We start from the raw sequence: 19,192 nt of genomic DNA on the forward strand, positions 1-19,192 counted from the left end.
CCTTTTCTGTCATCTGAAACGCCAACATCGGTATGATTCTTTCTATGCTCTTTCCCTCGGGATCAATAAAGTATCTATCTATATACTGTATCTATGGTGTTTTGAAAGCCTTCGAAGATGCCCGCTGCCCCAAAGCCAGCCGCAAAAAGCTTGTTCTTATTGCTGCGGCGTCTGAAAAGTGCAAAGAGTTTCCCACTGACAACATGAGGGCTAAAGCGATCTGTAATTTCATCATGGAAATAATGGCGCTGGACTACCAGCCCTTTACCATCATTGAAGAAACAGTACAGTGGAATCTCGATTTACAAACTTAAATCTTGAACAGGGTTCGTAAATCGAAAACTTTGTATTTTGAAGCAAATTTATCTATAAGAAAAAATGCAAATATGAATAATGCGTTCCAGCCTTAACAAAAGTCCCTATTTTAGTGAAGGTTTGTACACTTTGAACAAAATATAAAGTGCTATACAGTCCTGTAAATCCAACAAACTTAACAAGGAGGTGATACATCAACTATCTCTTTAGTAAAAAGCTAAAACACCTGAATTGTCCTGTATTCGCTGCTCTGCCAACATGCGCACATACTCAGAAGCAGTGTTGGGACTAACGCGTTACTTTGTAACGCGTTACTGTAACGCCGTTAGTTTCGGCGGTAACTAGTAATCTAACGCGTTATTTTTTATATTCAGTAACTCAGTTACCGTTACTACATGATGCGTTACTGCGTTATTTTACGTTATTTTTCATGTAGTATCGGCTAGAAACAGAAGATCTGAGTGTGTTTTATTGCAGCGGTGGAAAAGAAAAGGCGTGCTTTGTGTGGGTGGGGGCGGGGGGGACTCCCATACCGCAGTTGAGGAGCGCAGGGGAGACGTTCCTCCAGGGCCTATGTACGTCTTCGGCGCTAACAACCTTCACTTTACCCGGCAGTGGGTCTTTACAGCTGAGGGTGAATGACGAGACCGGCGGTTTGTTGCAACTTTGTGACTTTATTGTACGCAGCCATCCACCAAGCTAGAGCACCTGCAAGCACTCACTGTCGCCGGTCCCTCACCTCTCTCGCCCACTCACTCACTGACGTCACTCACCTCACATGCTGTCATATCTTAAAGGGCCACACACACACACACACACATACGCTACTCTCATAACAACTAACAAGACATCATGGAGAAGCCAGAAGTCGAGTTTTTTAACATGGAGATATTCTCAATACTTTTCTTTTGTCGAGCACAAAGAAAATAACATTTTAGTTAAATGTAAGTTGTGTCTTGGATCAAAGATCCTATCTACTTAAAGTTAAAGTGCCATTATGTTGCAGCTATTTAAAATAGTTTTGTCAATTTTTTCTGGCCTGAAATAAATTGGCCCTTTGAAACATATCTTTGTCTTTGTGTGTTGTATGTAGAGCACATTGCTTAGCAGAGTTCAGTGATGCAAATGCATGTCAAGTTGATCAACACATTGTATTATTCTTCAGTGCAATAACAGTACTGAAATGAAGGCTAAAAGGGCATTAATGGGAGCCTTAAAAAAAAAGGGGGGAAAAAAGAAGTAACTAAATAGTTACTTTTCACAGTAACGCATTACTTTTTGGTGTAAGTAACTGAGTTAGTAACTGAGTTACTTTTGAAATAAAGTAACTAGTAACTGTAACTAATTACTGGTTTTCAGTAACTAACCCAACACTGCTCAGAAGTCCCTTTGGTGCCCTCACAAACGATCAGAAATCACAACAATCCTTAACTTCAACAACCATTTTGCTACAACGATAAATAATTTAAAAAGTAAAACGTGCTGTGGTACGATCTCTTCAATACACAGAGGAAAATTTGGTTTGATCAAAAAATTTGTAAATCGAAAAGTTCCCAAATAAAGGGGTTTGTAAATTGAGGCTCACCGTAATGGCTTATGTCAGGACAAATCTACAGGTACAATTAGTCAAATCCACCTTTGTTTGACTATTTCATACCCCTAAGTGTACACAAACTACTGTTAAATCCAAATGTAAAAAAATATAGATATAAAAAAATAGTGTATCTGTTTTGAGAAGCCGGAGGTTATTGGCGTTGGCTCGAAAAATAATACTGTGCATCCCTACTCCATGCATTTAACATGAAACAGTTTGTATTTCTTAACAGTGCCTGACACTTTTTTCTATTAGAGTGAGAAGAAGCAGATCCTGAGCAGACTTAATCTGAATCCCCAGAGCACCGTGGATGAAGTAGAGGAGTCAGCAACCAGCCCTGAAGAAAAAGGTCCTGCTTCCCAACACAAGCAGCCTAATGCCGAGAACCTCCTTACCAGCGAAGATCAAAAGAAAAATTGTGATCCAGTAGAACCTTCTGTACTTCCTGCTGCTGTGCCAACCTTGAAGGACTTATGCGTGAATACAACCAGTAAGTAAATTCTCGATAGAATATGTGACGCAAAGGCAATTCGGTTTATTGAAAGTTCAAAATGATATGGTTTGTTTTTTTCTTCCCTTAACATCGTCTCAGCAGCTGCGTCAGTGTCTCCAGAAGATCGTCCACTTTCTGGTGGAGACAGGAAGAAGTGGGAGGCAGGAGCTCCATTTGTCCTCCCTACCGCCCAGCAAACTCTAGAAGAGACATGCTTACCAACTATAGGTGAGTTAATATGACCCAGCTGCCCAGATTGGATGTTCCTTTATTATAATAAGAGATCAATCAATAATGTATGCACACACATCTTGAAGCAAACTAGACGAACACAAAGAAAAAAAGACACATTTGTGGCTTTTGTAGTTTGTAGCAAGAAACAAGAGGTTATGACAAAACATGTAACTTTCTGTCTCATGTTGCCGCATAAGTTGTTTATTTGTTCTGTGTAGGCACTCGGTTAGAATTGAGCATTGCCACCTGCAGTAGAAATGAAGAGATGTATAAATCATTATTTTAGGAATGTATCTACGTATGTGTATGTTTTTCAGAGCAAACCGTGGGTGAGGTAATACGGCTGGCTGTACTGTCAGAAGAAGCTCAAAGGAAGGTATGGAGTCCGAGTCCTGACTCGCAGATACTGAAAGTTCTTCAGGAGGCAGAAGTTCAACCACTCACACAGCTGTTGGAGACCGCCAGCATCTCTGAAGAGGCCTTCTGTAGTCCTGGTTAGTGTTTTTTCAATCTTGGAAAATCACCAAAAACTTTATACAGACTTTTTTTCCAGGGTTTTCTACAGGTAGTACAACACTGTCGCAAATAGTATCTTAATGCAGTGTTTTTCAACCTTTTTTGAGCCAAGGCACATTTTTTTCATTGAGAAAATACAGAGGCACACCACCAGCAGAAACGTTAAAAAATGAAACTCCACCAGGTTGTCTATTTTTTTAGTTCGTTGTTGTTTTCCTGTGTGTAGTGCTTTAGTTCCAGTCTTGCGCTGTTATTTTGGTGGCTCTTCCTGTTGTGTTGGGTGTTTTCCTGTAGCAGCTTCACGCCTTCCTTTGAGTGTTATTGCCTGACCTGCTTTGTATTGGCAAACAAGACTATTTCAGTTGTGCAGACGCTATCCTTCTTTGTGGGGACATTGTTGATTGTCATGTCGTTTAGGGACACACACTGTAAGTCTTTGCTGTTGTCCAGCATTCTGTTTTTGTTTACTTTGTAGCCAGTTCAGTTTTACTTCAGTTTTGCATAGCCATCCCTATGCTGCAATGCCTTTTCCTAGCGGGACGTGCCTTTTGTTCAGTTTTGGTTTAAGCGTAACATACTTTTTTTACCTGCACGCTGTCTCCCGGTGTGCTCTGCATATTGGGATGACGACAAACCATCCTTGACGCGTTCCGACTTCTAAGCAATTAACTACTTGCTGCCACCTACTGATATGGAGTATTACATGGTTACCCCGCCGAGCTCTGTACAGCACAGAGACTAGACAACAGCACATTATTTGCAGATTATAATTATTGATTTGCAAATAATATTTTTTGGACCAATTAGGTGAAGTTGCATAATTTCCCACGGCACAACAGACAATATCTCACGGCACACAGTGGTTGAAAAACACTGCCTTAATGAATTCATTCTAACTTGTCATGGCTTTCCAATATTAACTTCTATTCAAATAATTCAGCCTGGCTTACTTATCACTTTAATGAAGTAAAGTAACACTTAGCACTGGTAAAAAACAAAAAAAGCGAAAATAAGTCTGTGGAATGGCTTATTTACAGTTGGAAACTCAGTCCCTCCAGAATTGTGAAGCCTTTTTTGTGATTGATGCGACCTAAAATGCCTGATTTCACAGCAGCATTTTTAAAAAGCGGCTAAAGTTTTGATGTTTTGAGGCTTTCCAATAACATGACATTCCCTTTTTTTTATGAATTTGTAATAAGTGTTTTTAGTGCTTTTTGTAACCCTAACCCCAAAAAGCAGAGGATTTCAACAGCTCTAACAAAATATTAGGGCTGTAAAATAATATTTTTTAAAATCAGATGAATCACATTTTGAAATTTAGATTAATCATGATTAATCACAGGTGTCTACTCGCTTGCATGATTAAAATTTGCTTAAGAAAAGAGCCTTTTTATTTGGACACAAATGAAATTTCATTGTCAAAATGTCATCCGGGAACGCTTTTAAACGTTTTCCTTGAATGTATGTCATTTATTTGCACAAAACTTGGTAACAGTTTTATCTTTAGTTCTTTTAAGCTGTATTTTGGAGTGAAATTCGCCAGTGAGCACACCAATCGCAGTCTCCTCACTCATTTTGGACCGTATAGCGCTTAAGGTCAATGACTATGCATGGTCAAAATAAATTGCTTGATTAATGTAAGTGTGTACATTAAAAATGAAATATTTTTTGTGATTAATCACGTGTTAACTTGTTAATTTTGAAAGCCCTACAAAATATGCTTTATTTTCATATTAAACATTTTTTAAATTGACAACAATTTATCAGTCGCCCTAGGATCTTCCAGGTCTTTTTTGAGAACCCTGAATTTGTAGAAGTGCTTCACAAAAATTGCAGTGGAAAGTGCACATTTTTTGTGTTTGTTGCAATAAAATTGCAAGAGAAAGAGAAAGTTGCATTAAATTGTTGTCATTTTCCCTATGTACTTATAATAAAAAAATTGCTGAAGGAAAAGTAATTGATAAACAAATACAAACAAAAACGGAGAAAAGCGTATAACCAACATGGCACAAACAATTTGCTAAATATTATTATTGAAGTGATTAAAGGTGCTGTTTGCAACTTGCGCACAGTAAAAAATTTTCAAAGCAAAAAATAGAACAAGAACAACATTGGCTAGCTTATGTTATCATTAGTGGTTTCGCAGAACATATTGGTTTTAAAACTGTCTATATTTTAAGTTTGTGTAAGAAACATTTTTACCGGCCCGAATAAATAATTGGTGTTTATGGCGGTTACTCACCCTGTCTCGCCAACACGTACGCGCAGGGAGCATGTGCACGCATACAAAAGCAGTTCAAGAGAAGCAACAAACAATTTGCAGTCATGTTGTTGTTATGATAGAATATACTGTACATTCAATGACAGCGCACTATTCACATTGGTATTGTTAGCTAACAACACCCAAAGCAAATGCGCTTGCATGTGTTACGTTTGTACGTAGTCAAGTCATTACGTACTAAAAGCCGTAGAGGGATATATATGGAAAGTTAGCGCCTTCTAGACCTCTGTGTAAATGTTGCCTTTAAGCTACAGCAAAGTGCACTGTGTATTTCTGCAAGAAAATGTTAAAACATTTGATTGGTGAAAATTAGAGATGTCCGATAATATCGGACTGCCAATATTATCGGCGGATAAATGCTTTAAAATGTAAAATCAGAAATGATCGGTATCGGTTTCAAAAAGTAAAATTTATGACTTTTTAAAACGCTGCTGTACGGAGTGGTACACGGACGTAGGGAGAAGTACAGAGCAGTTGCGTCTCCCAGTCAGTCATACTTGCCAATCCTCCCGATTTTCCCGGGAGACTCCCGAATTTCAGTGCCCCTCCCGAAAATCTCCCGGGACAACCATTCTCCCGAATTTCTCTCGATTTCCACCCAGACAACAATATTGGGGGCGTGCCTTAAAGGTACTGCCTTTGCGTGCCGGCCCAATCACATAATATCTACGGCTTTTCACACAAGTGAATGCCATTCATTCTTGGTCAACAGCCATACAGGTCACACTGAGGGTGGCCGTATAAACAACTTTAACAATGTTACAAATATGCGCCACACTGTGAACCCACACCAAACAAGAATGACAAACACATTTCGGGAGAACATCCGCACCGTAACACAACATAAACACAACAGAACAAATACCCAGAACCCCTTGCAGCACTAACTCTTCCGAGACGCTACAATATACACCCCCGCTACCCTCTAAGCACCCCGCCTCAACCCCGCCCCCCCAACCCCGCCTATCTCAACCTCCTCTGAGAGAGCATGTCCCAACTTCCAAGCTGCTGTTTTGAGGCATGTTAAAAAAAATAATGCACTTTGTGACTTCAATAATAAATATGGCAGTGCCATGTTGGCATTTTTTTCATAACTTGAGTTGATTTATTTTGGAAAACCTTGTTACATTGTTTAATGCATCTAGCGGGGCATCACAACCAAATTAAGCATAATAATGTGTTAATTCCACGACTGTATATATCGGTATCGGTTGATATCGGAATCGGTAATTAAGAGTGAGATTAATTGAGATTAACAATATCGGATATCGGCAAAAAAGCCATTATCGGACATCTCTAGTGAAAATGTTGATTGACCTAAATGTGCAGGGAAATTGTGGGGATTGGACAAAGTTGCGCCCATAATTTGCGGTGATTGAATTTGCGTGAATTGGCACAAATGCGAAACCCTGGAGGGACATTAATATTCTGGGGTAGACTGTTGACACCCCAGTGACAGACATTAAATGAATGGCAATGAATGACAATGAATTATGAATGCTTGTAAGAATGTACTGTAACGTATGAGCGTTCATTTTGCGTGTTGATGTTCTTAGATAAGGAGAAGCAGACCTTAGAAGTGGAGGTGGCGAGGACGTGTGAAAAGGACGTGAGCTCAGAGTGCAGGACAGCTGCCATTGTTCAGAGCCCAGAGGTTCCATTGGAAAGCGCTGCTGCAACAGAAGCATCACATCCAGAGCATGCAAGTGCAATGAAAGGACACACTGAGCCACACAGTGCAGATGAGATCCAGGGTAAGAAATTAACTTAATCAGACATCCCAGCTTCTCATTCATAGTAGAATGTCGGTTGAAATACAGTCTGTTTGTCGTTAGAGCCAGCAGATGTGGAATCAATGGTTTTGGAAGAAGCCCCTAAAGCACCACAGTCTTCAATGCACCTGCATCGTGCGTGGGAGGAGGAGGCTCCACAGCCAATGTAACTATCCATCCTATATTGATAATATTTCTAATCTTGCCTTTTCACTGGTTACGGGGGGCAATCTGATTATTTCATAACATTCCATTAATACATGACACACACCAAATGAACGAGGAAATCTAAAAAAACCCTGAATTATCCTGATTTACAATACAGTCGTTCCTTGTTTATCGCTGTTAATTGGATCCATACCTGACTGGGATAAGTGAATTTCCACTAATTAGAAATTCTAATTTATAAATTAAATACTGTCTTACATTGAGCTTAAAAAACCTGTTTGTAACCTAAATATGTGTTTTTTAACATTGTTAGATCCCTCCTAGACATGAAATAACACCCCTATAATCACCTTTACACTTGTTTTACCCAATATGGTAGACATACATAATAATGTAAAATAAAACATGTACTCTACTGTAATGCATATAAGAAATACTGTACAACTGTTGGGCCGTGAGCGTCCCTCTAGAACAGTGTTTTTCAACCACTGTGCCGCGGCACGCTAGTGTGCCGTGAGATACAGTCTGGTGTGCCGTGGGAGATTATCTAATTTCACCTATTTGGGTTAAAAATATTTTTTGCAAACCAGTAATTATAGTCTGCAAATGATGTGTTGTAGTTGAGTGTCGGTGTTGTCTAGAGCTCGGCAGAGTAACCGTGTAATACTCTTCCATATCAGTAGGTGGCAGCCGGTAGCTAATTGCTTTGTAGATGGCGGAAACAGCGGGACGCAGCGTGAAGGTAAAATTGTGTCTAATGCTTTAAACAAAAGGTGAGTGCCCCTAAGAAAAGGCATTGAAGCTTAGGGAAGGCTATGCAGAACGAAACTAAAACTGAACTGGCTACAAAGTAAACAAAAACAGAATGCTGGACGACAGCAAAGACTTACTGTGGAGCAAAGACGGCATCCACAATGTACAGGAGACATGACATGACAATCAACAATGTCCCCACAAAGATGGATAAACCAACTGAAATATTTTTGATTGCTAAAACAAAGTAGATGCGGGATATATCGCTCAAAGGAAGACATGAAACTGCTACAGGAAAATAACAAAAAAAGAGAAAAAGCCACCAAAATAGGAGTGCTAGACTATAACTCAAACACTACACAGGAAAACAGCAAAAAAGTCAAAATAAGTGACGGCGTGATGTGACAGTACACCGAATTTGAGACAAGAGCTAGATTGATGCATGCTTGGTTATGCTTTAAAGTCATACCCAACAATTGCGACAACGACTTTTTACTGTCAACTGAGTTTCGGTTTTTAATGATTGCTGCTGGTGGTGTGCCTCTGGATTTTTTTCAACGCAAAAAATGAGCCTTGGCTCAAAAAAGGTTGAAAAACACTGCTCTAGAAGGCCGCCAAAAATATCAGTTTTTCTGCTGTGGTCCATATGGACAGCAGCGGTACGCAGTTGTAAAGCATGTTTTCACCACTTGTGGCAGTAATGACAATATCAAAGAGAAGAAGTCTGGAGCTAAAATCATAGAGAAGTTTCTTAAGCGCAAAAATGTTGACTAAATTGGTGAAGCTTTATTTTAATTTGCACTTGACAGTTTAGTTAGAAAATATTTTCATCATTAATTTAGTTTATATATTTTAGAACTACATAATTGTATGTAAATTTATTTTTCATCCGTTATTTATGAGTCCCTTCTTATGCAATATTTGAGTGGGTTCTGGGCACCTTTTGTAGAAGTTCGGCTGCTGTACAGTAATATAGACACACACACACACACACACAGTTCTTGAACACAACCACTAACCGTCTTTAAGCAAGATTCGTCTATAAAAGCTTGAATAGTAAAATTGTTTGTACCTGACAAGTTTCGGCTACCTTGCCTCTGCAGCCTTCATCAGAGGTGTCACGTGTTGTGTGTAAAGAGTTATATGGGTTGTGGGGGCCGATTGTTTGTTGGACAGCCAGGTACGGCCCTGCAGGACTGTGAAGTGTCAGCTACTCAGTGGCCTAGTGGTTAGAGTGTCCGCCTTGAGATCGGTAGGTTGTGAGTTCAAACCCCGGCCGAGTCATACCAAAGACTATAAAAATGGGACCCGTTACCTCCCTGCTTGGCACTACGCATCAAGGGTTGGAATTGGGGGTTAAATCACCAAAAATGATTCCTGGGCGTGGCACCGCTGCTGCCCACTGCTCCCCTTACCTCCCAGGGGGTGAATAAGGGGATGGGTCAAATGCAGAGGACAAATTTCACCACACCTAGTGTGTGTGTGACAATCATTGGTACTTTAACTTTAACTTTAACTTAACTTGGGTACAAACAATTTTACTATTCAGGCTTTAATAGACAAAACCTTGCTTATAAAAATGTATTATCAGTAGGCCAAATGAACCTTCATCATACAACCACTAACTAACCTGTGAAAATACTGCAACATGTTCAGTGATGATAATTTGCTGTGCAATACACTACCTTATATGTATTATTTTAAAATAATTTAGCCTTAAATGATTAATTTAGTCCAAAAATATGTTAAATTTGCTTAGCTATGCCGTAGTGAAACATGAAACAGCAATTAGAAGCACGAAATAGCGAGGGGCGACTGTATTGGAAAATACTCCGATTTATACAGTTCCACTCTTGGTTTTATTTTGAAGTTGAGATGGTGAATGAAAAAATACAGCAAAAGCATTGTTTGTTTGACAGCAATATTTTCTTCCAGGCCACCAGAGAGCACTACAGGCCAGGGAGAAGCAGTTGCTGGGAAGTTGGACAGTAAGTTAAAAGTTGTGATATCCATACAGTGAGATTAATGCTAAACGTTTTTATAATATACATGCTGAAATACACGCTTATCCATCCCTGCTGCAGGTGCATCACAGGGCGAGGAGCCCTTGTTTATTAGGTTGCGCTCTCCAGCTCACAGGCGCACATCTGCGCTAGCCTTGCTCTCCGCTCAGTCCTCAGTGGATGAATCCTCCTCCTCTCTAGCGTCTCGCTCACGCTCCGTGTCGCCACTGCGCTCCAAGCAGCACAATGCCCTGCTCATTGGGCTCTCTACAGGCATGTTTGATTCCAACAACCCCAAGGTACAAACCTGCAGATGTAAATTTTTTTTTTAACTGGACAAGAAATTACAAAATAATAAATATAGTTAAATGTGTGTTGGCGACCCTTTGCCGATAGTGCCCACAAAATTTTGGCCACAACATAACATTTACCATAGCATCAAAACAGGGTCATCTTTTAGTGCTGGCAGCTGTAGGCGTTGATAAGCCACATTTTCAATGTTTGTGTTTCCCTCTTGTTTTTATGTGTTTTTAACTTATTTTTGTGTCCTTTGTTTCTGCACTGCCACCATTTAATTTTCCCTATTGTGGGATAAATAAAGTATTCTATCTGGACACACAGGCAAAGATGCATGTTTTCAAGACATAACATTATTTTACCTGGTATGTCTTGCTTGTTAAAGCGGAACATTATCACAATTTCAGAAGGGTTAAAACCATTAAAAATCAGATCCCAGTGGCTTATTTTATTTTTCAAAGTTTTTTTCAAAATTTTACCCATCACGCAATATCCCTAAAAAAAGCTTCAAAGTGCCTGATTTTAACCATCGTTATATACACCCGTCCATTTTCCTGTGACGTCACACAGTGATGCCAATACAAACAAACAGCAAGGTATAGCGACATTAGCTCGGATTCAGACTCTGATTTCAGCGGCTTAACACTGTCTGATAAGATAATTACTAACAACTATGAACTAGGTTTACAGCATATGAAATACATTTGGCAACAACATGCACTTTGAGAGTGCAGACAGCCCATTTCAGGCGCGCTAAGAACATATATTTTTCCACGATTTCAGCACTCAGGTTAACCATACCTAAATAGACACACAATACTGCATTACCCAAGACTACCCGAATGTACTCGAATGATTGAAAAAAATAAATGTTTTTAAGCTAAATTATTGGTAAACACAGTTTATGTATAATAATTTACGTAAAACCGCGAGTAATGAATAACGTTTACATCAATTAATATATTCTGTAGACATACCCTCATCCGCTCTCTTTTCCTGAAAGCTGATCTGTCCAGTTTTGGAGTTGATGTCAGCAGAACAGGGAAGCTAGGGTCGATATTCTTCTCTTGATCATCTTCGGTGGCATAAGGGACGGTGTGAGCCAAGACATCCAGGGGGTTTAGCTCGCTCGTCTGCGGGAACAAACTGCCGCCATTGCTTGCCGTGCTACCGAGGTCCTTTGTCCCTGAATAGCTCACACACTCCGGCAGATTCAATGGGAGTCTGGCGGCAGATTTCTTTGACTTTATCGTTGGAAATGCATCTGCTTTGAGTGTCGCAGGATATCCACACATTCTTGCCATCTCCGTCGTAGCATAGCTTTCGTCGGTAAAATGTGCGGAACAAACGACTGACCATTTCGTCGGCTTTTCCACGCCCTCGTATTTTGAACAAATTTCGTCCAATTTCTTGCCACTTTCGCATCTTTGGGCCACTGGTGCAACTTGAATCCGTCCCTGTTCGTGTTGTTACACCCTCCGACAACACACCGACGAAAGTGAGAAAATGGCGGATTGCTTCCCGATGTGACGTTACGTTGTGATGTCATCGCTCCGAGAGCGAATAATAGAAAGGCGTTTAATTCGCCAAAATTCACCCATTTAGAGTTCGGAAATCGGTTAAAAAAATATATGGTCTTTTTTCTGCAACATCAAGGTATATATTGACGCTTACATAGGTCTGGTGATAATGTTCCCCTTTAAGGAACTTGTAAACGTGGCAGCATTCGAGTGGTTTTGTAGCAGTAATCTGCATGATGCTTTCAGATGCTTCGGACATGCTCCCTCCCAGACCTCAGTCAAGTCTTCATCTCTCAGCGGGACTCTGCCATGACCACCGAGGACCACATTGCCCCAGACAACATCGTGGAAAACGAGGACCGGGATGAAGCCAAAGATGAGGACCTTTCTGAGACAGAGGAGTAAGACAATCACACGAAAAAAAGCATGCTTTTTGCAACAGTGGTCAGAAAATCATAAACACAGTAGCCATCACGGTGCAATCCTGTGTAATCCTGTCTTTTCTTGGAAAACTACTTGCCTCTTAGCGCTTACGAGGATGAAGACCTCCGGGATATCCGGGCATCCATGGAGCGACTACTGCACGAGGAGAGTGAACTCATGAGGAACCCAGCACAGGATGGAAGAGGGGACTTCAATGGAAAGGCTGAAGATGAAGACATTTTCAACAGGATGGCGGCAGAGCTTGAACAGGACAACAACAACATGGCTGTAGGTGATGATGACAATGAGGCGGATGCTGCTGCTGATGATGATGATGATGAAGAGGGCGAGGAGGAAGATGAAGAGGGCGAGGAGGATGAAGATCACTCAAACGGGAGTCCGGGTGATGAGGAAGCAGGAGAGTTACTCAGCAGTGGTGTCGGGGAAGACCTCAATAGCCAACTGAATGAAGAATGGCATTCAGGTAGGACAGCACATGTTTTGGATTCATAAGAATAGTCAAAGATTAGGATTGGTTAAAAAATAAGAATAGGGATGCACAATTTTTTTTTTTTCAAACTGATAGGTCGATACTGATAACTTCGATACTGATAACTTAAAAATGGGTATTATTTTTTTAAATTAGGATTTAATTGTAGTTTCTTTGCGGCTGGCTTTGGGTCAGCTCCTTTAGTCGTCTCCACAGGCTTTCAAAACACGGTTGTAGCGATGCTGGCGTTCCAGGTAGCTGATAAGAATAAAATAGAATGGACTTTATTGTCATTATATTTGCATATAACGAGATTAAGGACTCCAACTTAAGGTGCGGGAGTGGAAACACATATGAAATAAAAATAAATCACATAAGTAATAAAGATATAAAATAAGAATTGAAATAAACAGACTACTATCCAATAAAAACAATAAGCAATCCTGTACAATATACAAAACAATATACAAAAAACTGTACAATATACAGAACAAAACAAGAGTACTAGAGTAATAAAGTAATGACAATCAGTGTCGAACGTATTGCACTCGAAGGGTAATATTGCACAGTAGGGTATTGGGGTAGGATATTGTATAGGGGTGAATAATTTATTATAAGTTTGAGTTCAGGACGGTGACAGCTGTGGGAAAGAAGCTGTCTCTGAGCCTGTTTGTTCTGGCTCTGATGCACCTGTAACGCCTTCCCGATGGTAGCAGGTCGAACAGGTGGAAGCCAGGGTGTGTGCTGTCCCTGGTAATGTTTTTTGCTCTGTTGAGGCAACGGGAGTTGTGTAAATCCTTCAGGGAGAGGATGTTGATGTGTTGAAGCACAATGTTTTTTCCCTCCTCACGGAACGCTTGCTGAACATTCAGCGCAATCAGTACACAGAATGTCTTCCCCTGAAACCGCGAAGAAGTCCCACACGATCGACGAATGAGCTCAGAGGAAGTTTACGACCTCCTACTATCACGTAAGAGAAAAGGAGCGTTTGATTTACTCACCTTAGCCCACCCACAGCACGGTACGGGTAATCTTGCCTCATTGGTGTGTACTTTTTTTTTTTTATCGGTTAGCGAAACTTTTTAAAAATTTTAGCGAATTCATTGGTATGATGTCATAATTTGTCATATTGGAACAATAATTCGAAGGAGTGAAGGACTTAGCGCATTTCCAAAAGTCATCAAAGTTAATTTAACATTTTTGCTTTAAGAGGGTGTCAAATATTACTTCTTCCAATATTTTTTTCAATAAATTCATATTAAACAAGCTAAGAAAATATGGCTATCTTTAGGCCTCAAAATTGCTCTGAAATTCTGACGTAACGTATTTGACACAATTGGAAAAAATGGGAATTAGACAATAAATGTCACTATTTCAATGATTTTACAAGATTATTTGGTCTTCAATTCAAAGTACATTTGTACTAAAGTAATAATTTTCTTAACGCCACACATTTCACATCACTTGGTATGATTTGCATGTATATCCACCATTGTTTTACTTGAAATGGATCTGTATTCTTAAATGATGCAACGTGTGGTCCTGCTGTGCATATATAAATATACAGTATATGTGTTGATATTGCATGTAGATAGCAGTGAAGAGGAGCAGGAGGGAGAGGCTGAGCTTTATGATAGCATCTTCAGTCGCTTGGAGGAGCATCGCTTCAACTTGGAGCAACAGATGGGCTTTGAAAAGTTCATTGAGGCCTACAATAAAATAAAGGTCTGCCATGTTTGCCCCTTTTTTAAAACCTAAAACTCATCTGTTCAGCCTCGTATTCATGTGCAGGTACATGTCCCCTCACTTTTCAGGCAATACGGGATGACGAAGATGATAATATTGACCTGGGCTCCAGTTGGGCGTTTAGCATCCTGGGGACTGAGCACCAGCATTTGTATCCCAACATCCTTCACCTGGTGATGGCAGATGGTGCATACCAAGAAGGTCAGTAACAGGAGTGAGCTTTTCTTTAAATTACGGTAGCAATAAAGTTGTATAGTAAGTGAAAAGTTTCATATTTATTCAAAATTTCCCTGCATATGTGTCTCCTCAAGAAAATTTAAATTCATGATTGGGGAAAAACCTTAAAGAGTATCTCAAACTGAGCAGATGGGTTGGACACTTATACAGTAGTACCTCCACCTATGTGTTTTTCAGGATACGATCTGTCTCCCGGTTCATTGTTATGCTTAAGATTGCGAGCAAAAAATTTGGGTTAAGAGCCTCCCTGCCGCTAGTTGGCGTAGCGAAAGTACCCCGGCCGAGTCATACCGAAGACTATAAAAAAAATGGGACCCTTTCCCTACCTGCTTGACACTCAGCATCAAGGGTTGGAATTGGGGGTTAAATCACAAAAAATTATTCCCGGGCGCGGCCACCAGGGGATGATCAAGGGTAATGTGTCAAATGCAGAGAATAATTTAAATCATTTTGTTTTGATTAGTTACCGTCTTATTTTCGTCAGGGGAAAATAGGTTGTTGACGATAACTAAGACAAATTATTAGTCGCTGGAATGTTTAAAAGGCATGTTACATGGTAACATTTTAAAATTTTGGGGGGTGGCAAGCACTGATTTAAATGTATATTCATTCATTATTTTTTCAACACTGTTTCACGATACCAGTTTTTTGAGGTACGAGCTGCGTCAAATCACGACTTCAACTCGTGTCCCGAGGTACAGCTCTGTTGAAATTTCACAAATCAGCCAATGCAGCCCATCTTGTTACTCCTTTTCCATTTATACTCTATATCTTACAGCTCAGTTAATTGGGCAATTAGCGGCACTAGCTTACTTCTCCAGGAAATGAGCATCATCTCCAGTCCATGAGTTTATCAAATTGTGTTTCTACCGCTTTAAATACAATTATTTGGAAACAAAAAAAAAGCTGGTTTCAGCTCGCTGGGCTAGCTTAACCTCTAAAGGCTTAATGGCCACATGCGTGGACAGCACCTTTTAGCTCTTATTTCCAAAATTGTGTACACTACTGAATTGGGGTCTTATGTGCTTATGTGGACACTTATACTGCCATCTGGTGGTGTCAGAAGAGTATAACATACAATGGAATTTGGGGGAAAAAAAGTGTAAAAATAAGAATTAGCATGTCACTAAACATGAAGTACACGTTTGTTACTTATGGACTAAGTACATCATATAAAAAGATGATTCTTAGTTTTTATTCTAATTAGGGTCCATTAAGCCCAAATATCAAAGAGAAATTTAAAAAAAGCATGTAAACAAACAGCTTGGGCCTTAAGAGGTTAAATGCTAACATGAAAACAAGAGACATTAATGTATTTCCCCATTAAAAAATGACATACCCCAATCTTAACTTATTTAAACACACTACTGTCGGACTGACTAAGATATTAACTCTTACAACAGAGCGATTGTTCTATACTCAGGAATACAAGACACAGGTCTTTTTATATTGCCCACCGTATGTGAAACCTGAATAGTAAATATGGACATAAAAACACATCTCTCTTGTCTTTTAGGCAATGATAAGTGTTTATCGCAGTGGAGCAACTGGCAGCAATGACAATCTGCTTCCTTTCCGACGTCTTCCTGGTACCCACGACATTTCAAAATAAAGCTTGCTTGATAAATAACGAAAGTATCCTTTTTTAGCTTTCATCAACTGTTGAAATTGTTGATTTAAATGTTCTTTACCAAAATGTTTTTCCTAATAAAAAACTACTTCTAGTTACTATATATATATATATATATATATCAGCAGGTGTCTCATAAATCCTCTTCAACTTGTCTGACTTGTTCTTTTTCTGGGTAAAACATGTGCTCTCTCAGGTGTTTTTCATTCAACCGTGGATTTAGTCGGATTTGATCCATGTTCCACTCTGCCAACTCACCTTCAGCATCAATGTAGCATTTTTCTTACTCCTCTTTTTAATCACATTGCAAGTCTTGATACAATTTGGCTGCCTTTCGGTACCAATTACATACTGCTGCTAGACTGGCGGTACTGTTCTATGTCATGTGTTTTTTTATCAGACTGAGATTGTCTTATAATTAACGGTATGCCAATCAATCATGTAAATGTTTATGTGAAATAAATGACTGTTTAATTTCTGTTCTGTTGTTTAGATTGTGTCTGTGGATTCATTCTGACAGAAATCGCGACCCGGGAAATAACTTTTTGTTGTTAAGAAGACCAGGCAAGTATTTGATCCATCCATCCATCCATCCATTTTCTACCGCTTATTCCCTTCGGGGTCGCGGGGGGCGCTGGAGCCTATCTCAGCTACAATTGGGCGGAAGGCGGGGTACACCCTGGACAAGTCGCCATCTCATCGCAGGGCCAACACAGATAGACAGACCACATTCACACTCACATTCACACACTAGGGCCAATTTAGTGTTGCCAATCAACCTATCCCCAGGTGCATGTTTTTGGAGGTGGGAGGAAGCCGGAGTACCCGGAGGGAACCCACGCAGTCACGGGGAGGACATTCAAACTCCACACAGAAAGATCCCGAGGCCGGGATTGAACTCACGACTACTCAGGACCTTCGTATTGTGAGGCAGATGTACTAACCCCTCTTCCACCGTACTGCCGGCAAGTATTTGATCCCTGCTAATTTAGTAAGTTTACCCTTGAAAAAGAACCGTACTGTACAATCGACCCCTAGAGGGCCGCCAAAAAAAAAAAGTGTTTTGGTTGTACTACACTTTTCCACCACATGTGGCAGAAATGACAATCTCAAACAAATGTAGTCTGGAGCTGAAGTCATCGAAAAGTTTATTAAACGCAAAAATTATTTTTTTCATTTGCACTTTAATTTTTACTGACAGTTTATTTAAAAATATATATTTATTCATTTATTTAGAATGTATTTATTTTTTCATGAAGTAATTGTATGTGAATGTATCATTTATTAGTTTTTATCAGTCCTTGCTTTTGCAGTATATTTGATTAGTACTTATTTTTGTAATCAGCCTGACCTAAGCCTTGATAATATTATTTGTGATTAACACGTGTTTTCATATCATCTGACAAGGTTTAAGCTCAAACTGTAAGTAGGTTAGATATAACTAGATGAGGCAATTCCTGAAGGAATTGCGTGTGAATGCTCCAATGCTGAAGTTGAACTGAAATCCTGGATTTTTTTTTTTTAGAATTGTTGAAGTAGAGCACACAATTCCCAAACAGGCTGAATATTTTGAAGTTGGAACAGTTTGAATCAGAGGAAAAATGTGGGAGTTGTGGAACTTTGAAGAATGTCTCATTGATTTCAATGGGAATTTCGGGAAAAGCGGGATTTTTTTTTAAAAATGGTAAAAAACTTGAATGGTCTGAATGAGTTGAAATGGTTGGTGTTGGAATTTTTCAAAATGGTCGAGAAACGTAGACGTAGTAACATGTTGAATTGAGAAATGGTATTACGGAATTCCTGGAATTCCGGGAAAAGCGTTTTTTTGTCCTGATTAAGAGGAATGTTTTGACGGTAGAACGGTTGAAATGCGTTGAAAAACGTGAAAGGAGTAGTCACCTGAAAAAAGAGTGGACATAGGGCTTTGGAAAGAAAGGAATTCTGGAAAATCCTGGAATTATTTTGAACTTGGAAAAAAAGTAGTTTAAATTTCCAGAATGGTGGAATGTGTTGAAGGTGGAATGGTTTGAATCGGTTGAAAAATGTGGAAATGTTGGAAGTTTGAAAAATGGCCAATTCATTTTGAATGGGAAAAATGCCCTGGAAAACTGGAAAGATTATAGAAGAGAGTGTTTTTCCATGTTATTTTCTTTCTGGTTATCCTCAAGTCCACTATGAGTTACCTTGACGTTAGGAATGCAGGGAGTTGCTATAACACATTCTCTTATCTGTTCCTGTGTCCAACTGAAGGGGAATGTGCATGTGTTCGGGCTGAAGGGAGGGAGACCGAGGGGGGGGGGGGACATTATGGAAGAGAAGTTTTTCCGTATGTTAGATCAGACCATTTTAGCTGCGCTAGTGAAGGCTTCTGTACTGGATTTGGTCTCACGTTTATTTCCAAGGCTTTGGAAATAAATTACAAAATACCTATTCTGTCTCTGGTGGTCCTTCTTACTCAGCTTATGTGTCATCAAAAGAACTTGGGAGTGACCAGCAACTTAAATTCCCTGGGAGGAACATCTGGTCCGAACGCAACAATTGCTTTGTGATTTTATCTGTGAAAAGCGCTTTATAAGTAAAATGTACTTACTTACTTAATATTTGCCCCGGTCAAAAAAAAAGTTAAGAATTCCTGCTGTATGTCATTTTTATGACAGAATGTATTCTAAAACAGTGCACTTGTGATCTCTTAATACCCTGAGAATACATGAATCTGGATG

The 19,192-nt window shown here is 39.7% G+C and overlaps 1 protein-coding gene across 5 annotated transcripts in view; it reads left to right on the top strand.

Annotated features, from left to right (window-relative positions):
* nek1 (NIMA-related kinase 1) overlaps nt 1-16,950 on the top strand; it is a 37,511-nt gene extending 20,561 nt beyond the window's left edge. For 4 of the 5 annotated variants that reach the window (XM_061976091.1, XM_061976097.1, XM_061976093.1 and 1 more), the window contains 12 exons: nt 2,165-2,399; nt 2,502-2,630; nt 2,954-3,130; nt 6,990-7,187; nt 7,269-7,371; nt 10,062-10,114; nt 10,211-10,428; nt 12,193-12,347; nt 12,474-12,853; nt 14,451-14,584; nt 14,674-14,806; nt 16,359-16,950. In XM_061976091.1, coding sequence (XP_061832075.1) covers nt 2,165-2,399; nt 2,502-2,630; nt 2,954-3,130; nt 6,990-7,187; nt 7,269-7,371; nt 10,062-10,114; nt 10,211-10,428; nt 12,193-12,347; nt 12,474-12,853; nt 14,451-14,584; nt 14,674-14,806; nt 16,359-16,402 — 1,959 coding nt within the window. In that variant the 3' untranslated portion in view covers nt 16,403-16,950. The remainder of the gene's footprint in view (nt 1-2,164; nt 2,400-2,501; nt 2,631-2,953; nt 3,131-6,989; nt 7,188-7,268; nt 7,372-10,061; nt 10,115-10,210; nt 10,429-12,192; nt 12,348-12,473; nt 12,854-14,450; nt 14,585-14,673; nt 14,807-16,358) is intronic. The other variant, XM_061976094.1, reaches the window with a different exon arrangement.
* The last annotated feature ends 2,242 nt before the right edge of the window (nt 16,951-19,192 follow it).

Source organism: Nerophis lumbriciformis, linkage group LG14 (genome assembly GCF_033978685.3).
Source record: "Nerophis lumbriciformis linkage group LG14, RoL_Nlum_v2.1, whole genome shotgun sequence".
NCBI classification, from domain to species: Eukaryota; Metazoa; Chordata; class Actinopteri; order Syngnathiformes; family Syngnathidae; genus Nerophis; species Nerophis lumbriciformis.